Here is a 20,130-nt window from a genome sequence, read left to right on the forward strand (position 1 = left end):
ATTAACCTTAATTGTGGTGTTAATTTGAATATTTCATCTTTTAAAAAGTATTAATAAAAAAAATGAAATTGCAACGTGTGAACACACCTTAAAAGTTTTTTTACTAACCCAACCTTGCTGTTACGCATGAACATAGAGAGGATACAGACTTTCCCTTCTATATTTTTATGTTTCATGCTTTCCTGCTAAAATTTTTTGCAAAATTAAATTTGAAAAAATAATAATTTAAAAATGTACTTAAAGCATAAAAATGTGACTTGCGGAACATAATATTAGTGTCAATAATAAACGAAGATTAAAAATGCGTTTTTACAATCAAAGTTTCAATTAAAGATTTGAAAAAAACATCTGAGGGACGAAAACAGTTGATTACGGTCTTACATCTTTTTTTAATTTCCGAATCCAATATCCAAAATGGCAGATTCGAATGTCCTACGTAAATGCTAACAGAAAAGTGAATTCAAGAAAAGTTAATCGCGACAATACAATAATGTGAAAGTTGGGAAAAAAATGTGAATTTGATGTGTGACAGTAACGAAATTATATATTCTTTTTCATAACAGTAATTTTATGTCTTTGGGAAATCGATCGTGTTGCCCGAAGCGCCGGAATCATCGAACCATTATCGCGGTCTCGACGTCTCGTTTTAGTTTGTCCTCTTTTTTTATCTCTTATATTTGAGCGACAGTGAAGTGTTTTGTCTTTTTTTTCACGTTGATGTAATTGCAACATGCAACCGCCCTTTTGGGATAAAAAAAAAACTTTTTTTCTAGTATCTCGATGAAGTGAATAAAACCAGAACAATTTTTTTTTAATATTGGCCCTCAGTGAAATAGTTTAATAGTTCTACACATGTATAGTTATTATACATATATTTAGGAATAGGAATTACGTTAAGGGAAATAATTGGAAAAGAGTTAAGAAGACTTTTTATTGCATTATGGCATCTTCCACTGTTGCTGTTCCTTCGGGTACGTCGTCAGTTTCCCCTCAAGGATTCAGTCAGGGTTCCGATAATGTTGATGGCGGAGATATTTTCACCGAAAGAGGCATCAGTTCCGTCGCCAGTTTCTCTAGTGGTAAGTTATTTCTTTTTACATTTATTTTCTATTTTAATTTAAAAAATTTGTGTTCTGAATGAAAACGATTCTGATAATTAAATCTTAATTATACATATTTATGTTAAATTTGCATATACTTTTTACTTTTTGTTTGCAAAATTATTGATTCTTTTGTAGAATTTTGTTTTAATAAAGATTAAAATCATATTTCATTGTTCTGGGAATAAATTTATGCCTGAAAAAACATAAATGTTTGAAATGTGTGCTGGGTATTGATTAATTGATTAAAAACCCTGGGGGCTTATTCCGATTTAGAAAAGTTTTATTTTGTATAGGTACTTTACAGAGTCCAGTTCTGAAAAAAAAGAAACAAGCAAAAGTCAATGGAATTTTTTCTACTTTCTTTTTTTTTTCATTTAAAAATGACTCGCCCCCTTTTAAATCTATTTTTTTTAATTATAATTAAAATATGTTTTTTAATAATGTGGGATTGGATTTCATTTCCCGAGTGTGTGAAAAAAATTAATTTCGAAAAATACATGTTTAAGAATAACATTTTTTTTTATTAATATATTTTTTAAAATATAATAAAGAAAATTAGAGATAAAAACATGAAGCAGATTTCTTTTTTATTTTAGAGACAATTGTATTTTTACATGACGAATTTGTTTTTTGATTTGGATTTTTGAAAATTGTTTTTTATAGGCAAACCTTCGGGAGCATTGGAAGAAATGTCGAGCGAGTCTGGACAGCTTGAAGAGGAAAAATGTCCATTGTGTTCCAACAAAGTTTGCTTACCCCGTGTGCTCACATGTCTTCACGTTTTTTGCGAAGCTTGTCTTGACAAAATTTTAATTGACGAGGCCGGTGACTCGAAAGTTGGATCAATTTTGAAATGTCCACTTTGTCAACAAGAAACAGCAGTTGGATCAAAAGGCGCAGCATCATTGCCCAGTGACTATGTTCTCACAAATATTCTCGATATGTCAGCTATTGAAAATATGTCAGTGCTTTGCACATCATGTAAAGCCATGGAAAATGCAGTAGCACGTTGCTCAGATTGCGCAAATTTCTTGTGTCCAAATTGCAATACCGCACATCAATTTATGCGATGCTTTGAAAGTCATAAAGTTGTTTCATTCGAAGATTTGAAAAAATCAAATGATTTGATTCCAATTCACAAGCCTATTTTCTGTGAAAATCATCCCACTGAAAATATGAAATTCTTTTGCAATACGTGCCAGGTAATTGAAATTTCATAATTCGAATTAACAATTATATTTTAAATAAAAAAAATTAATTTTCCGAGATGGATTCATTGAATTCAAGGCGTATCTTATAAATATTCCAATGCACGCCATAATTATTAATTAACAAAATTTTATGTTAAATTTGAATTTTTTTTTCATTATTTAACTATTTTATTTTATCTGCAATCAGTAAACTTTGCGATATGAAAATCTTATCACTTGTCGTTTTGTAATTTTTCTTTTTTCTTTTATAGAAAAACAGATAAAGTACATATAAAAATGACAATTGTATATTAAGGTCATACTTTTAATTTATAGAATAATTTTCATTTTGTAAATTAAAAAATTATTAAAATTATAGAATAATAATTATTAATCATTTTTTTTTTTACACAGGAGCCGATATGCAATGAATGTTTGTTACTGGAGCACAAAACACCAGATCATCAATATGAACGTTTAATTGACGCAGAACCACGATTAAAAGAGGATTTGTTAAATTTATTAAACGAAACTAAAGCTAAAATGGCGGATTGTGGACAAACAACGAATCAGCTGGAAAATTCACTCAGCGAACTACAAGCTCAACGTGATCAAGCCAAGGACTTGATAAATGAAAGCTTTCAAAGTTATAAAGCAGTTTTGGAAAAATTACGCGATCTCTCATTATCAGAACTTGAATTGTTACACTCCGATAGGGAACTTGAAATAATGGACTCTTTTAACAGGTATATTATAAAATTAATGTTAATATTGAACATTTATTAATGTTAATATTTTCATTTTAGTGTGGATAAAACCTTGGAAAAAATAGACGCCGCCTATTGTTTTACGTCAAGACTTCTTGAACATGGAGATGCTGTGGAGATTTTATCTCTCCGACGGCTTGCAAATAATCAATTAATAAGTTTAATAAGAAACACACCAAAGCCCAACGTTTCGTTCTCCATCGAATTTCAAACGGATTTTGATCATTTTGAAAAGACTGTTAAAGTATGTAATTAAAAATTTAATATTATGAAACTTAATATAATAAATTTTAAACAAAAAAATTTGCAGGAAGCATTCGGCTCGTTTCGTACGGAGAGTACAGTATCGAATGCTGCCTTGGAAAACGCAGCGAATGTTCCAGGATCGATGATACCACAAATGGCTCATTCATCAATTGGTTGTCCAAGCTCGATTAGCACGACTTCACCGATCTCATTACCAACTTCAATGCAATCTTCCTTTGAAGGTGAACCTTCCTTTACAGTACCTCCACCATCTAGTCCACAAAATGTTCCTCCTCCACAACCTCCCGTTACAATTTCTCCAGGTCCAATTCATGGTTTCACCAGTATTCAAGAATATAATCTTCAACAATTGGCAAGTCTCGCTGAGAAAGTTGACATTGTAGGCGACACTGGTGTCGTTGGCTCAAATTCTAATCCAAGCCCCACTCCGTCCTTTAATATTGCTGACCTCTTCACTGGCGATCATGCCATTAATAATCTTCAAGCTCTCGCCAAATTAGGAAATAATCTTGGAAATCATGGTAAATTTTTCCTCTATATTAAATTTAATTATAAATCTGTAATTAATTTAAAAGATAAAAATTATTTTTACAATTTAAATTTAAGATTGACACATATTTTGAATTTTTTAACAGATGTGAGTAATGCGACGTTAAATGGCGGCAGTCATTTTATAATAGGACGTGGACAGTCACCGGGAATGGTTGATGCACAGAATTTAGGAACACTTGGAGTTAATGGAATGTTAAATGGTGGATATCAACCATTGTCAACTTCTACCTCACCAATAATGCCACCAACTCCAGGAGGTATGGAAATTTTTCTCTTTTACTTGTATTGAAAAGTACATTTTACTCTAATTCTAAAATTTTATAATTATTAAATTATTCTTTTAATTCTAATGGGTTTTTTTTTCTCATTTTAAAGATGATCTTGGAGATTCAGTGCACAATATACCTGTAATGTTAGGAAGTTCAGTGGGAAGTGTTTCCGGTTCAGGAAATGGAAATTTTGCACACATTCGTTCATCGAACGGAAAACCCACGCCAATGCAAATACGTTGTAAATTTGGTCAGCTCGGACCCAGTAAAGGTCAATTTAATTCTCCCCATGGCTTTTGCCTGGGAACAGATGAGGATATAATTGTTGCCGATACAAATAACCATAGAATTCAGGTAAAATTATTTTGTTTTCTCATTTTTTTCAAACTTAAAATTAATTTTCTCTATTTTTAGGTATTTGAAAAGTCAGGAGCCTTCAAATTTCAATTTGGAATACCGGGTAAAGAAGAAGGACAATTGTGGTATCCGAGAAAAGTGGCGGTAATGAGAAACAGTGGAAAATTCGTTGTTTGTGATAGGGGAAATGAACGTTCTAGAATGCAAATATTTACAAAAAATGGACATTTCATTAAAAAAATTGCTATTCGATACATCGATATTGTTGCTGGATTGGCAGTTACTGGTCAAGGACATATTGTGGCGGTCGATAGTGTCTCGCCAACTGTTTTTGTTATTAGTGATGCTGGAGGTCTTTTAAGATGGTTCGACTGCAGTGACTATATGAGAGAACCAAGTGATATTGCCATCAGCGGTATTCAAATTTTTAATATTAATTTCTTTTTTGAAAATTTTTAAATTTATCATTTTTTTTTTTACTTTTTTTTATAAATTGAATGAGAATTGTAAATTAATTTTTTTTCTATTTTCAGGGAAAGAATATTTTGTTTGCGACTTTAAAGGCCATTGTGTAGTTGTATTCAATGAAGATGGACAATTTTTACGACGCATTGGCTGTGAAAATATAACAAACTTCCCGAATGGAATAGATATCAGCGACGCAGGTGATGTTCTGATTGGAGATTCGCACGGCAATCGTTTTCATGTTGCTGTTTTCTCTAGAGATGGTTCCTTAATTTCTGAATTTGAATGCCCTTACGTTAAAGTAAGTAATTTTTTTTAAATTTAAAATTAGTGCATAATAAAAAAAAATGTATTTTCATAGGTGTCACGTTGTTGTGGATTAAAAATCACCTCCGAGGGCTACATCGTGACATTAGCAAAGAACAATCATCATGTCCTGGTCCTCAACACACTTTACATTGTATGAGGTGCAACCAGACGGACTCTATCTTCCCAAATGTGAAAATCCTCCCGGAATTGGTTTACCATCAACGAAAGGTAAAAGGGTATGTCATTTGGCCTTAGGTCATTCGATTTTTGGGCCTATCAATATATTATTTTAAAAAAAGCGCGACATTATCTTCAACGGTTAGGCAACCTTATTTTATTGAAAGTATAAAACTTTGTCTAGCAAAGAAAAAAGGGCAAATTTGAACATCCGACCAAATGCTATTTTTTAATAGCAACTCGTGCAGCTCCTATCGGACATACTGCCATACTAAATTTATTTAAAGAAAAAAAAAAACTTCAAACCAAAGGTTACCATTTTGGTAGATTCAAAACAAAAAAATATATATATATATACACATTCTTAGGAAACGTTTAAAACGATTCTACTTTAAGAATCTTTCTAATATTAACTTGCTGCAAGTACGAATTTTAAAATTCGATCAGTATTTTAGATTTTTTTTCGCATATTTTATCCTCACCATTTAGAAGAATTCTAAATATTACAAGTCGAATTTTTACAAAAAAAAAAAAAAACGTATTTTATTCCTAAAAAAAGTCTTTATTCTTAAAGAAAGCCTCTTTCTTAAATCCCATTATTAAAAGAGCTTTTATTCTAAAAAAAACAATTTTATTCTGATGTATTTATTCTTAAACGTCATTTTTCTGAAATATCTTTATCGCTTTATCACATTCCAAAAAAAAAAAAGGAACAAAAGCAATTTGAAGCATCTCTTCACTCCTTTTCTCTTAAAAACAAAAAAAAAGGGATCTTGAAAATCAAACCTTAACCAATTACAACAACCATTGAATCCTATTGTCGTAAAGAGACGCGAAAAGGTCACAATATTTACTCAGGATGCTTTATTATGGTCCACCGTGAAAAAAAAATACATACGCATATGAATTATTTATTCATAGCGCTATTTCCCGATTACCTTGTAAATGTATTTGTTATGAAATTACAACAGGTGCTCTCTCTCACATTTCTACAATGAGGAGGTCCACTATGTTACTATATATTAAAAAAAAAAAAAAAAAAAAAAACATTTTCAAAAGAAAAAAAATATATTATATACACATATATTATATATACATACACATATTAATGGAATCATACGGAGTGTACTTTGTCTATGTAAAAATAATGTTTGCTAAACAACTTCTATTTATGTAAATACTGACATATTTCGTAAAAACAAATAATAAATTAAAACTAAAGATCCGTATGAGACAAAAATATAGAAGATACGCATATTTTGTAGGGTCGTTTACATCAGTAGTTATAAAATTATTTCAAACTGAAAAAACAAAAAAAAAAAAAAAGAAAAAAAAATAGACGCAATATGCAAGCGACACGTATGCTCGTCATTTGGTAGTTCGGTATACGAGTATCTTCATATCTCAATTTAATAGTATCGGACAAAAAAAAATATTCTGACCGACATACTCTTGCCATACCAAATGCTATATAATATATTTAGCACGTTACGCGTGTACTATATGTATATGTATATTATACAATACATATACATATATTAAAAAGAAAAAAAATTTTAATAGCTTAATCGGGCTTTAATCGCATACCGAGTCGGATTTTAATTGAAACATCTTTACAAATCGACGAATATTAGTGTTGATTGCAATGCTTTTAATTAGGCGAGGTAATAATTGAAAAAAAAACAAGTAAATAAAATAACTATCGATTAATAATCATAGGGAAAAAAAAAGGGATGCGAGATATTAGGCCATGTGCCTCGGTACATGACAAATTAGCAAATCTCGCGATGCCTATCTATACTCCTAAGTTAACCAATAATCGTCTAAATATCACTAGTGGTCTTGATTTTACGTTTGAAGTAAGAAAAATTTTTTTTTTTTTAAACAATAAAAAAAACAGTAATCTGATTAAAAAAAAAAACATTTAAAAAAAAAATAAAAAAAAAAATAACGTGTACGAAAAAAATTTTAATAGATGTGGTTTAGCAGAGTTTTATGAATAATGCCTGTGATAATAGAATCGTCATCATAAGTTGTATTCTTCGAGAGTCTCTGATGTTGTTACTAGTTAAAGATAATTAGAACTATCTAATCCAATACAGGTGTTGCCTCTTGCAAAAAAAAAAAAGTGTGTTTTGTCAGATGCACAACGACCTGAACACGCATCGTCTTCGAATGGCACACAAGTGGAAACAGTATTTAAAAAAAAAAAATTATTACAAGGAATAATTATTAACGAAGAAAAACAATAATTATTGTTGAAAATTGAAATAATTATTAACGAAAAAAATAATTATTTTAAAAATTCAATAATATTGACAAATTTTTTTCCCATAATAATAATTATTGAAAAATTGACTAGAAAAAAGAAATAATAATTATTATCAAAAAAAACAACAATAATTATTAATAATAAAAGAAAGAACCAACGAATTGGAGTTAAAAAAAAAAAGGAAAAAAATAGTTAATAATTATTAAAAATTATTGAAAACATTATTAAAATTTAAAAAAAAATTTATTGAAAAATAATAATTAAACGAAGAGAAACTTTTCCAGCCAATTTATGAACAACTCATAGTGTATCACGTGCAGAAGATAAAATAAAAAGGAGATGAGGAGATAAAAAAAAAAAAAAAAAAAAAAATGAGGGTCTTTTACCTCTCATAATTACGTTATGCTCATCCTAGACATACTTGAATATTTTAGTATAGATATACTCTATTTACATATTTTTATCTGTGGAGAATTACTTGGCTAATTTTAGGCCACTGTTGAAATTCACCTCTTTTTTGCCTTGATATTTAAATTTCAATAATATTTAGAACGAAAAAAAAAACTATGTCAAAGAAAAGAACGGTAGAGAGAGAGAGAGAGAGAGAGATAAAAAAATGCGTCACTTGTTACATATATATATGGTAATTGTGATAGATTTTTTGATGATTTTTACAATCACAAAGGTCTCATTCTTACGTGTATATACACTACATATTTAAAAAAAAAACAAAAAAAAAAAATTACATACATACACAACACATATGCGTACGCGTACATTTAATCGGTCCTTAATTTTATGTGTATACAACTATCAGACAAACTAAGTAATCGCTTCGTGCGTAATATACATGCGCTGCTTATACTGTTTTACTTATACATATTATATATATATATATAAATATATTATATATGAAAAAAAGTGTATTTTACGAAATACGTTATATTATATAGTACGAATAAGGTTGTTATCGGCGCGTTTCGTTTTTTCTCGTGTGATGTGTGTTATAAGAAATCGTTTTTTGAAGTGATGACTAAAAATCAAATTTTGAGCGTATCTATATAAATATATATATTAATCTCTGATAAACAAAAATAAAAAAAAAAAAAGAAAAAAAGAAAATAAAGGGGGGAAAATAACCGAAAAGTTACTGTAGAAGAAACAGAAATTCTTCCTTTTGACTTTTGAATTGATAGACTTTTTCGAGATGTTATAGGATAATAATTATTGTTCTTTTACAATCTCGAATTTTCTTATTTTAAAGTTTTAAACACAAGATTAATGTAGGATTTATACGATGTAATTTAAACATTGCCTACAATTAATCATAGTCTTCCTAGAGCCATGAAAGTACGTGTTTGTGAATTATTTGTTTTTTTTTTTTTAAACACTTCGTTGAAATCAGAACTGAACATTTAATTTTTGAAAGTATTCGAGTTTCTTTTGCATTAAAAAAAAAAGGAATAATAATTTTATTACTAATCTTTATTTTATTTCTAGAATAGTTAATAATAAGTCAACATATAATAGACATGAGATCAAAATTTGTTGTAATTTTTTTTTTTAAATTGCATTCTTATTTATTATTTCTCTTTAAAAAAAAAAAATTAGATTTTTATTTATTAAATTTGTTAAATATTGTATTACAATTTTTCAAAGTAAATTCAAAGCTTTATTAAAATTTAATATTATTTAATTAAGTTTAATATTTTGTTTGTTAAAAAATTTGCATTCTAAAACTTGATATATAATTAAAATTTTTTTTTTTCAATTATTTTCTTTCTGAAAAAAATTTGTTTATATTTTAATTTTAAGTTTATACCATATGTGTTCTGAAATACTAAAATTTTAGAGTATTTTTTATAAAAGCGTAATATCAAAGCTATATAGAGATTACCTAAAAAAAAAATTATCTTAATTTGGACGAAAAAAATTTTATTTCACAAAAAACTTATTTTTCTGATTTTTACCAATTTTTAATTATTACTAACTAGTATTTAGATTTATACTCTTTTAAAACAACGAACATTTTCAAATTAAAATTTTTATTTGCGAAAAAAAATGTTTGTATACTAATTATTATAGAATAAAATTAGTTTATTAATTAATTGTATTAAAATTTTTGAAAATACTTTCTGTTCAGTTCTGATTATATTTTAATTTTGAATATCGGAAAAAAAAATTCTTCCACGAGTGATTTTTGTGAAAAAAAAAAAACGAGAGAAATTTTTTATTGATTCATTGTAAGTGTTGTTTACGTTTTTTGTGAGTAGCGTATCCCAAAAATTTAATTGTAACAATATTGAGACATTATTTAAGAGATAGTTATCGAGTAATATTTTTTATTTTAAAAACGTGTGCATTATGAATTTCTTGTGACGTGACTTGTGTCTGACGAATATATATATATATACATTTTTTTTATAGAGGTACACAACTGTAGTCTAAAATTTTATTTTATTTATTTTATTGTAACTTAGAAAATAGTACGTTACTTGTTTGTATTTTATTTACGTTTTTTTTATTAGTTTCTTTTTTAATTTAGTTTTTTTTAATTTAACCATTTTTATATTCTAGACGCAAAATATTACAATTTTTCAGGAGGAGTTTAACTGCCATTTGATGAAATCTTCTCCAGTATTTCAAACCAAAATGAAAAAAAAATTTGGAAAAAAAGAATTTAGTTTTTTTTTTTTAAAGCATCACAGACTTTTTTTTTACTCTAGTTTTTGAAACAGAAAAAAAAAATTTGAAAAATCTATTTTCTTTTTTCTTATAAAACAAATATAAAAATTCTTTGTACTTTTACAAGCAATTTTTAGTGCCAAACAATTTAATATCATACTCGCGTAACTCATAATATTTAGTATAATTATATCCCTTGTTTTTCTCGTTTTTTTTTTATTGTTGCGGGAAATTTCTAAGTTTAGTATATAGGGAAAATTTAATTAAGTCTTTAATTAGTCAGTTCAAGTACAAAATATTTAAAATAATCGTTAGTTAGTACGCCAAATGAGGCAAATAACGAGATGCTTGGTTCCATTCCTCAATGTTAATATTTTTTTTTTATATAATCTTTTTTTTTTATATTTTCATTTCGTTAATTTTTCTTAATGTAACATTAGAAATGCTGGTTCGAAAAAGAAAACCAGCCAACATCGATTCTGTTTAGCAGAATATCCTTATCTCTTGACAATTCATTCCTTTCCAAAGTACTTTATTTACATATCAAATCGACTACCATAACGTTAACAACAAAACAAAAAAAAAAAAATGAAAAAAAAAACGAAAAAGAAGTTGCATTCCATCGGCATGTTTTATATACCAGGTTTTTAGAAAAGGCATAATTTTTCAAATTCTGTGATATGCGTAGTCTCCACCAAGTATTACATTGTCCTTCACTCCGTGTGTTTGACAAAAATCTCATTTAGACTGAGAAACGACGATTGGAAAAATCTGTATTGAAAAAAAAAAAAAAATTATTTGTAAATGCCACGCATCAATTTTATTGAATAACAACGAAAAAAAAAATGTAAAAGAAAAAACTCGAGAAGAAAACCTTTTTTTCCATCTCGAGTTTTTTTTTCAATTATTATTTAAAAAAAAAAAATAAAAAATAAGATGCGCTGTGAATGCGACGCCGAAACTCAGCAATAAATGACTTTAAGTCAAATCGTGAGCTTTATTGACACGCTTTGTGAACTATATATACATATATATATATTTAAAAAAAATATGCTGATTTCTACATTTTATTGTAAAAATTACATAGTTTTCGATTTTTGAAAGCCATGTTTTCCATACATTATATATATATATGTATATTTGAAAAATCTTCGTTGTCAACTATATATGAAAAATCTTATTTATCTTTTTTATATTCAAAAACAATGTTAAGGCTCGAATTTTTAATTTTTATTTTTCCTGAGAAATTCAAGCTTTGAAATGTTTTTGCATATTGACACATAACAAAAAATAGTACAACCAAAGAAAGATAGATTGTAATTGTAATATTGGAAAGCGGATATAATATATATTTTTTTATATGATATGTGTTGCCAAGGAGCGTACTCAAATGGAAAAAAAAAAAATTTAAACTGTTTATGACAAAGTTAGTTATTGAGGACGTCTGTTTAATTACGAGTATTTGAATTAGTGTTTTTTTTTCCTCGAATTTTATTTGAAGAAACTATTTTTTTCTTCAACAATTTTTTTTGCGTTAAAAAAGTGTTTTAGTTTTTTTTTTATATATATATAGTTGTTTTCTTACTTTCTTGTATTATTTTATTTAATAATTCTATTTTTTTCTTTATATATTGTAAATTTTTTTTTTCATCACGTAATTTTTTTCATCACATATATATTATATTATTGTATTCTTTTCCTCATAGTATTGTATTTTTTTTCGATATTTTTTCTTTCTACTTTTTTTCACCTTTGGCCCCTCGCCCTTTTTTTTTTTTTAATAATAATTATTGTATTTCTCCCAAAGCTTGTCAAAGCTAGTCCGCAAAGTACCTAAGCAACTAAGGTCTCATTTTTTTTTGTTTGTTTGTTTTAAAAAGCTAAGAGTTTATTCCGCTTTATATATATATATATATTCATAAAATTTTAGTTCCATTTTTTATATGAAAAAAAAAAATGAAATTTATTATATACATACCTACTATATAAATATTTGTATACACATACATACACTTTTAAAAAGGATATTATTTTAATCAACGTACCATTTTACATATTAATGACTTGAAATATTTGCTAGTTATATATATATATAAATATATTACTATATACATATATATGTATATATATATTTGTCAAATATATATAAAGATTGAAAATACTTTATGATATAGGATGAAGGAGAAAAAAAGAGCCTTGGAATAATAATAAAAAAAAAAAGTTCGCTATTAACTTGTAAATTGTATATCAGCATATCAGTTACAATAAATTTGTCTTTATCTGCCAATTTACATTATATAAAAAAAAAATAAATAAAAAACATCCTATATTAAGGTATTCTCATGAAATATCACTTTGCAGTTGCCTGAAACACGTAGAACATTACATTCTTACGTGCGCGTAGATTGCAATGTAATTAATAAGACATTGCAATGCTCACAAAGCTCATTAACACAATTTACCAAAATTGTAATGTTTAAGAATTTCATGTGATTTTGGAAACTGTTATATTTTTTATTTTCTGCCAGTTGTTTAATTTGTAATGTTGTTCTTTGTTCTTTTTCAATAAAGTAAGCAAATAAAATTATTTGAAAAAATATTTTTATTTTTTCCCCTTCTGTATATTAAGACAAAAAAAAAAAAAAAAAAATAATTCCTTTCCGGAATTATGGTTCTTTTTATTGATTATATTGTTTGGTGTCAAATTTCTTCTTGAGGGTAAAATTTCATTTCATAATCAAATTATCAATATCTCGAGTGACAAGAGAAAGAAAATTTTAGAGAATTTACATATTTAAAATAGTGATTTTGAATTCAAATTCAAAACAGCGCCAAAATATCGATTTTTGCAACTATCGATTATTCCAGCGGGTAATTAAAAATTCTGTTTTTATTAATCTTTTAAATATTTTACAATTTTTTTTTAAATTATCAGTTATTTATAAACTTATTGTTTCTTTTCAATTTCTTTATTCACCTTATATAATTAATTCAGTTTGGTTTTTTTTTTATGTTTTGCACCTTAAGTGCATTCACAGTGCAATTTCAGAGTATTTTGCATTTGTGTTTGTTTTTCACACAGTTGTCAATTCGTCAGTGAAATATTATTAATTTTATTTTTATGAGTAACTTAATTACTCGAATTTTCTTGTTAAAACATAATTTAACAACGAGCTCTATTTGTGATAAAATAGAATAAACTTTCCTATTTACATAATTGTGTATATATTAAAATCAAAATAGTGCGAATGAATTCTAACCTAAAAGTGACATTACCACTACATCCATATATATATTTGTGTTATTGATAAAAATTAGTTCACAATTGGACTTAAAATGAAACATTTACGTATTTTATCTTTATGATATTATGCATATTAAACGGATATCAATAATTAGGCTGACGTCTTGAAGAAAAAGTTGGAAAGTCATAATTCATGTGACCAGAGCACATATCAACAACAATTTATCTTCCATTTAGAGATATTTTCTCCCTCGGGTGGTTCACGAACTCTATTCTTGGTTTTGATTTTTGATTACAAAGTTTGTTGAATATATTAACTACCACTTTTCTCAGTTCTGCAAAGCAAGCAGTTTCTTGTCAAGTTGTGTCGAACTGAGCACAGCTGTCATATGAGAATTTACGTTCTTATGTAAAGATTCTAATTTCGCTATATAGTTCACTTTATAAATATTTTATTACAAAAAATAGTGAAAATTTTGCAAATTTCATTTATTTTAATATTATAGGAAGAAACTAATAATATTAAAAAGAATCTCGAAGAATTATATAGGTAATTTATATAATTTTTATGCATGCATTACATCAATGAAAATTAATTCGTTTATTGCAATTATTAACACCTGGGTTATTAATATAATTAATCTATTTATAGATAGTAATTGACTCATCATAGTCCAAAATCAAGTTCATTTTCGTTTATAATCAGTACATTGACTCGGGATAATCAAAATATTTAAATAGTTGTGCAATAATCTTTTATTAATATAAGATTAAAACATCTTGTTTGTTCTATTCTTATCAATGCATGCTCAATATAATTTATATCTCAATTCGTCAATGAATAATTAAGTCAAAATTGCAAATCATTCATTTCTATATAGTAATTACTGTATTAAGTTTTTAAATTCTTTTTCGTCGTGCAAATTAATTTTATTTCCATTTTCTTATTTAAATCTTTTTTTTTCTATTTTTGGCTTTAATATTTTGCATTTGTAAAGTATTAAGTAAATTAAAAGTGAAATATTTAAAAATGTCATTTAAATTTCAGATTTGGAAATGTGTTGAGCTAGAAAATAATTTTTTTTTTTTTTTTTTTTTTTGCAAAAATGGTAAGCAAATTGCCTCAAGAATTTCGAAGATATCAACGAAATCGAAATCAACTTCGTCATATTCTCAAGGAAACACAACGAGTTCTGGATGTAATCAGCCTTGAAAATATTTTTCCAGGAGGTAAATTATTTAATTTTCATATGCGATTATTTTCTTTAATCAAATATAGACTTAATTTTACTCCTTGCAGTTAAATTTATCTCTCAATTCATTTTTATCTTACTTTCAACCTCATTACGAAAGTGTTACAATTGAAAATATTAAAATTGTTTCTCAAACGTTTTTCACATTGTATAAACGTCGTTTTGATTTTAATGTTATCTTTATCATTTTTTTTTCTATTTTTCTATTAGGATTATTTTTATAATATTTTGTTTATGATAAAGTGTTATTTAATTTTCTGGTGACTCGACTTTAATATTCCAGAAAAAGCAATATTGCAGATTAACGTGTTTTCCTCCTTTTATATATAAAGTACTTTGAACAACAAAATAACCATTACAATTGTTATCTTAAAGCTCAACCAATTAATGAAGCCAAATAACATATCTCACTTTCACTGCTAATGTAACATAATAGTTTAAATTAATATTTTTATTAGAAAAATTTGATTTTCTTTTTTTTTAAATATTTTTCATAAAATGTTTTTAATTTTAGAAAACATCATCGATGAATTATTACCAGCCTGGACACTTAATAAAATCAATCATATTCTTGAAAATGCTCCGGCTATAGTAATTTTTGGGCAAAATTCAAAAGCAAAAGCATCTCTAGTCAATTGTATTCTTGGTACTGATATTTTACCAATAATATCTGGATCATGGCGATGGATAAAATTAGCCTACGGTCAAACAAATCACGTCAGTTTAACACTTGGTTTAGAATATGAGGTTGTGGAAAATCTTGAAGCTAATGAAAAATCATGGAATACACTTCCCGTTGAGGATTTAAATGAATCTGGTAGTCAAGATCCAAATTGTCCAACTGTTCTTGAAGTGAAAATAAATCAACCAAATTTAAAAGATGGAGTACAAATATTTATTGTTCCCGATACTGGTGGCGTTAAAGTACTCTCAAAAGGAAGTCTTAGTATTTTACCAATATTTCTCTATGCTCTCGGTGAAGAGCCACTTACTGAGGATAATATGAAAGAATTACGTGAATTAAAAGAAACCTATCCTTATAATTCGGTTTTATTTATTTCATCATTGTCACGAATTACAACCGATGGTTTTGATGCTGAACTCACTGAATCTGAACAACATAGACTACACGTTGAATCAAGTGATTCGTTTAATCAACAAAAAGATGAAAATATTTCACAAAATGATAAAATAAATTCACTTGGTCTCAATTGGCTTGAACAACTCACGAGTCTTGGTTTTTTGAGATTACAAGAATCGGATGAAGTGGATCGTGCCACATGGCTTGTTGGAGGTGAATATGCAAATACAAGTAGACTAATGACATCATGTAAACGAATAGAACAAATTAGTTTCTTTATACGCGCTAGTCTTCAAAGTTATTTAGTAAATACTTGCAATTATTTGAATGAAGTTCACACGACGAGTCTTCGAAAATTTATTCTAATTGCCTTCGATATGGCAAGGGAAATTCAAATAACTCCAAAGAGAATTCTCTACGCTCAGAAAAAAGAAAATGAATTATATGCGTCACTCGTCAAGGTTGTGAGCGATAAACAAGTTGAATTAACAGAAATGATTCATGGGATTATTCAAGAAATGAAGGATGAAATTTCTGTGGCGTCAATTGAAACATTACAATATGAAAATTCATCAATAAGCGATTCAGAAAGAAAAGAATGGTCGGCAACTGTTCGTGCAGCAACCACCGAAGTTCAAAGGATAGTACTCAGTCGTTTAGGCGATAGAGTTGCTAAAGAACTTGTAAATTCGATAAATTGTCTTCGTGAAACATTTTTTGGTACACTTGAAAGATGTTTGTTGAGTCTTGAAAAAAGTTGTGAACATGAATCAAATTTATCGGCAAGCGATGCACTTCAACAAATTCTTTCAGCTGCTTATAATTTAGAATTACATAATTCCTCACCATCGCTTATACATTCATTTCTTGAGAGATTGGTACAACTTTTTAAAACAATGCCTTTACTTTGGTCACCAACACCAAATTTAGATGCAAATTGGAGGAAAAAAGTGACAATTGATATTCTCAATTCACTATCGGCGAGTCGACTTGCAAGGGCAATTTCAACACAATTTAAAGATAAAGTAAAATCATCACATGATACATTTCAACAGGCATTGAAATCATTGGAGAATCATTATTCGGGAAAATTGGAAAGAACTGAGGAACAACGTATGGCTATTAGAAAATATCATGCGCCAAGATTGGCAAAATTGGCACTTGAATCAACGTCAATGTGCGATATGGTGAGATATGGAATTCCTCATCAGGGTAAAGAAATTGGTAGAGGACAATATGGTGTTGTATTTGCATGTGATGGTTGGGGTGGAGCACCAGGACCATGTGCAGTGAAATCAGTTGTACCACCTGATGAAAAACATTGGAATGATTTGGCAATGGAATTTTATTATACAAGATCAATTCCTGATCACAAGAGAATAGTGAAATTAAGAGGATCAGTTATTGATCATTCATATGGTGGTGGTTGTGGTTTTGGAGCGGCTGTTCTATTAATTACCGATCGTATGACGAGGGATCTCTATTGTGGAATACGTGCCGGATTATCGTGGCTTGAGAGAATACAAATTGCCATTGATGTATTGGAGGGAATTAGATTTTTACATTCACAAGGACTTGTTCATAGGGATATTAAATTGAAAAATGTTTTATTGGATATGGATAATCGTGCAAAACTCACTGATTTGGGTTTTTGTATTACCGAAGCAATGATGTCGGGAAGTGTCGTTGGAACACCTGTTCATATGGCACCGGAATTATTATCAGGACATTATGACAGCAGTGTTGATGTTTATGCTTTTGGCATTTTATTTTGGTATATTTGTGCTGGAAATGTTAGAATACCCTATGCTTTTGAACAATTTCACAATAAGGAACAACTCTGGAGTAGTGTGAGAAAAGGTAAATATTTATTTGTGATTTAAAAAAAATAAAATAAAAATAACTAAATTTTTTTTTGTAGGTATTCGACCAGAACGTTTATCACATTTTGATGATGAATGCTGGAAGCTGATGGAACAATGTTGGGCTGGTGAACCATCGCGACGACCATTGCTGGGAGCAATTTTACCTGTTTTAAAGTCAATTCAACAAAAAGCAGAAAGAGGCAAGTCCTTACAAGAGCTCAGCGAATCGAAACTAGAGGATTCATTTTCTATCGAGTCAAGAGACCCGGTTTTGGCTTTATCCGAACCTAATAACCAAAGAGGCACAAAAGTTAATCCTCATCCATTAAAACGTAAATCTCATCGTCCTATTAAACCTCCTATTTTTCCCATGACTAACATTTTTCAAACTAGCGCTTGTTCTAATCTTTTCATTCAAATGAGGGAATTTTAACACCTCTTTATTTCCTATTTTTTTTTTTTTTGTATCTAATCACCTGGTGTAAGAAATCTTTTCTCCTCAGTATTAATTTCGAGACTGTTTTTCCTGTCTTCATACTATTATCACTCTAAAAAATTTTTCCTGTAATCAAAAATAGAAAATAGAATCTCAATTTAATGATTTTAAATGCACCATTGGTTATTTTGCAATTTTTATTTAATAACAGTCTGATGCAAAGAAATTGTTGATTAAAAAAAAGAAACTACAAAAAAAGAAATTAAATTCTGTAAAAATTTTAAAAAAAATTTATTAATTAGTTTAGATGGTTATTATATAAACGTTTTAATTTTTTATTAATATTCGATGAATACTCGAACACGCGAAGATGAAATATAAATATTGTATATTTAAATCTTCCTGTTAATAAATTTTGATAAATAAATATTTTTTCTATTTTACACCAGCTGTACATCTATCGCACTCTCCTTTCCTTTGACACTATTTACTATTTATTTGTTTCTTCATCTTTAGAAAATTTTAAATTTTTATTTTATTATGTTTTAGTAGAAAAAAAAATCTTTTATACTAAATAAAAAAAAGATGAGTGACAATTTTTTTAATTACAGAAAGAATTGCGGATATTCCAACGATCTATAGACCACAAAGATTTAAAAGGCATTATACTAAGGAATTAATGGATTACAAAACTTGACAGACGTCATTATACATTGCATGGTGAATTCAATATCCAGTAGCAATTTATTCCTTCCTATCGGTAAAAGAATGTTAATAATTTTTTTTTAAACTATTCCCTTATTTAGATTGATGTTAATTTATAATAATCAGTAAAAAAGTTTATTGATAATTTTCAGTAGTAGGCTGAAAGTTCAATAAAAATATTCATTAATCAAACTTGAATATTGTTAAATGGAAATTTCTGTTGTTTTCTAATTAATTAATTATTGATTGTCTTGACTATTCCAATACAATAACTTATATATTTTAATTTCTTCTTCTGTTACTGTTTTGCTCTTTACTTAATAATTTATTGTCTTTTAATGTTTATAATTAATAAAACGCTTTAAATATAAATATTATTAAAATAATATATATTAATTAAAATTTACAAGACAGATGTGAAATAATATTTTTTATCACCATTTTTTTTTTCAGATAACCGTTTGAAAATGATAGCCGAACAAGAAATGTAACTCATAAAATATACGAGATTTCTTTTTATAAATGTAAGTAGCTTTCTCGAACGGTTTTTAAATCCGATAACAAGATTCAGATTTTGTTAAGATTTAAAAATTTTTTATTACTAAGAAGTTTTAAAAATATATACTATTTTTCTATAGTAATTCTATAAATTTAGATTTTAAGAAATTAAATAGGCTGTGTAAATTGTAACATTATAAGTAGTATTTTCAAAGTGATTCTATAAATACTTTTTTTTTAAAAAAATAGTATCTCATTCAATAAAAAGTTATTAATTAACAAAAAAGTATTAGAAATAATTAAATTTACCAAAGGAAAAGTAGAAATATTTTATAAAATTATTTTTTGTTATTAAATATTTTAAGAAAAACGATTTTTAAATAATTATGACGACACATTATCACGATGATATTTTATAGCGTAAGAAATAATTTTTAAATGCGATTAACTGCTGACTAATTGTTTTAAAGTCTGAATGTAAAAAACCTATTTTTAAGTTTAGATTCTATTATATGAACAGACTAATTATTATTTTGTAATAACCAGAACAATATATATTAATTTGAAACATATATATAAAAATAAATGAGTACTTATTTATATTAATATTTAATAGTCTACTTGATTTAATATTT

The 20,130-nt window shown here is 27.3% G+C and overlaps 2 protein-coding genes across 7 annotated transcripts; both read left to right on the forward strand.

The window, feature by feature from the left end:
• Window positions 1-173: 173 nt before the first annotated feature.
• On the forward strand, window positions 174-13,000 carry LOC127283245 (brain tumor protein-like). Of its 2 annotated transcripts, XR_007843324.1 has the most exons (11): window positions 174-1,079; window positions 1,767-2,305; window positions 2,708-3,039; window positions 3,100-3,304; window positions 3,371-3,848; window positions 3,963-4,136; window positions 4,255-4,502; window positions 4,563-4,920; window positions 5,039-5,271; window positions 5,332-5,507; window positions 10,330-13,000. XR_007843324.1 is itself a non-coding variant. In XM_051307978.1 (10 exons), the coding sequence occupies exons 1-10, from the start codon at window positions 941-943 to the stop codon at window positions 5,434-5,436; spliced, it is 2,811 nt and encodes a 936-aa protein (XP_051163935.1). In that variant the 5' UTR covers window positions 174-940; the 3' UTR covers window positions 5,437-8,329. The 2 variants fall into 2 exon arrangements, 1 of the variants encoding a protein (XP_051163935.1); XM_051307978.1 differs by lacking the exon at window positions 10,330-13,000 and having other exon boundaries at window positions 5,332-8,329.
• Window positions 13,001-13,485: 485 nt separating this feature from the next.
• LOC127283253 (dual serine/threonine and tyrosine protein kinase-like) lies at window positions 13,486-19,730 on the forward strand. Of its 5 annotated transcripts, none has more exons than XR_007843325.1 (6): window positions 13,486-14,207; window positions 14,706-14,887; window positions 15,425-17,851; window positions 17,913-18,188; window positions 18,904-19,052; window positions 19,451-19,730. XR_007843325.1 is itself a non-coding variant. In XM_051307990.1 (6 exons), exons 2-5 carry the CDS (start codon window positions 14,764-14,766, stop codon window positions 18,987-18,989), a joined length of 2,913 nt encoding a protein of 970 aa, XP_051163947.1. In that variant the 5' UTR covers window positions 13,486-14,207; window positions 14,706-14,763; the 3' UTR covers window positions 18,990-19,012; window positions 19,451-19,730. The 5 variants fall into 5 exon arrangements, 3 of the variants coding, with proteins under 3 accessions (XP_051163947.1, XP_051163948.1, XP_051163946.1); XR_007843326.1 differs by having other exon boundaries at window positions 17,913-18,060; window positions 18,908-19,052; XM_051307990.1 differs by having other exon boundaries at window positions 18,904-19,012.
• Window positions 19,731-20,130: the final 400 nt, after the last annotated feature.

This window comes from Leptopilina boulardi, unplaced genomic scaffold, assembly GCF_019393585.1.
Source record: "Leptopilina boulardi isolate dan_hultmark-lab unplaced genomic scaffold, ZJU_Lbou_2.1 LbouV2_31, whole genome shotgun sequence".
Lineage (NCBI taxonomy): Eukaryota > Metazoa > Arthropoda > Insecta > Hymenoptera > Figitidae > Leptopilina > Leptopilina boulardi.

Coding starts and splice junctions, on each gene's coding strand:
- LOC127283245 (XM_051307978.1), top strand. CDS start 941: ATGGCATCTTCCACTGTTGCTGTTCCTTCGGGTACGTCGTCAGTTTCC. Junction 4,137..4,254: donor AATGCCACCAACTCCAGGAG/GTATGGAAATTT, acceptor CTCATTTTAAAG/ATGATCTTGGAGATTCAGTG. Junction 4,503..4,562: donor CAAATAACCATAGAATTCAG/GTAAAATTATTT, acceptor CTCTATTTTTAG/GTATTTGAAAAGTCAGGAGC.
- LOC127283253 (XM_051307989.1), top strand. CDS start 14,764: ATGGTAAGCAAATTGCCTCAAGAATTTCGAAGATATCAACGAAATCGA. Junction 14,888..15,424: donor TGAAAATATTTTTCCAGGAG/GTAAATTATTTA, acceptor TTTTAATTTTAG/AAAACATCATCGATGAATTA. Junction 17,852..17,912: donor CTGGAGTAGTGTGAGAAAAG/GTAAATATTTAT, acceptor TTTTTTTTGTAG/GTATTCGACCAGAACGTTTA.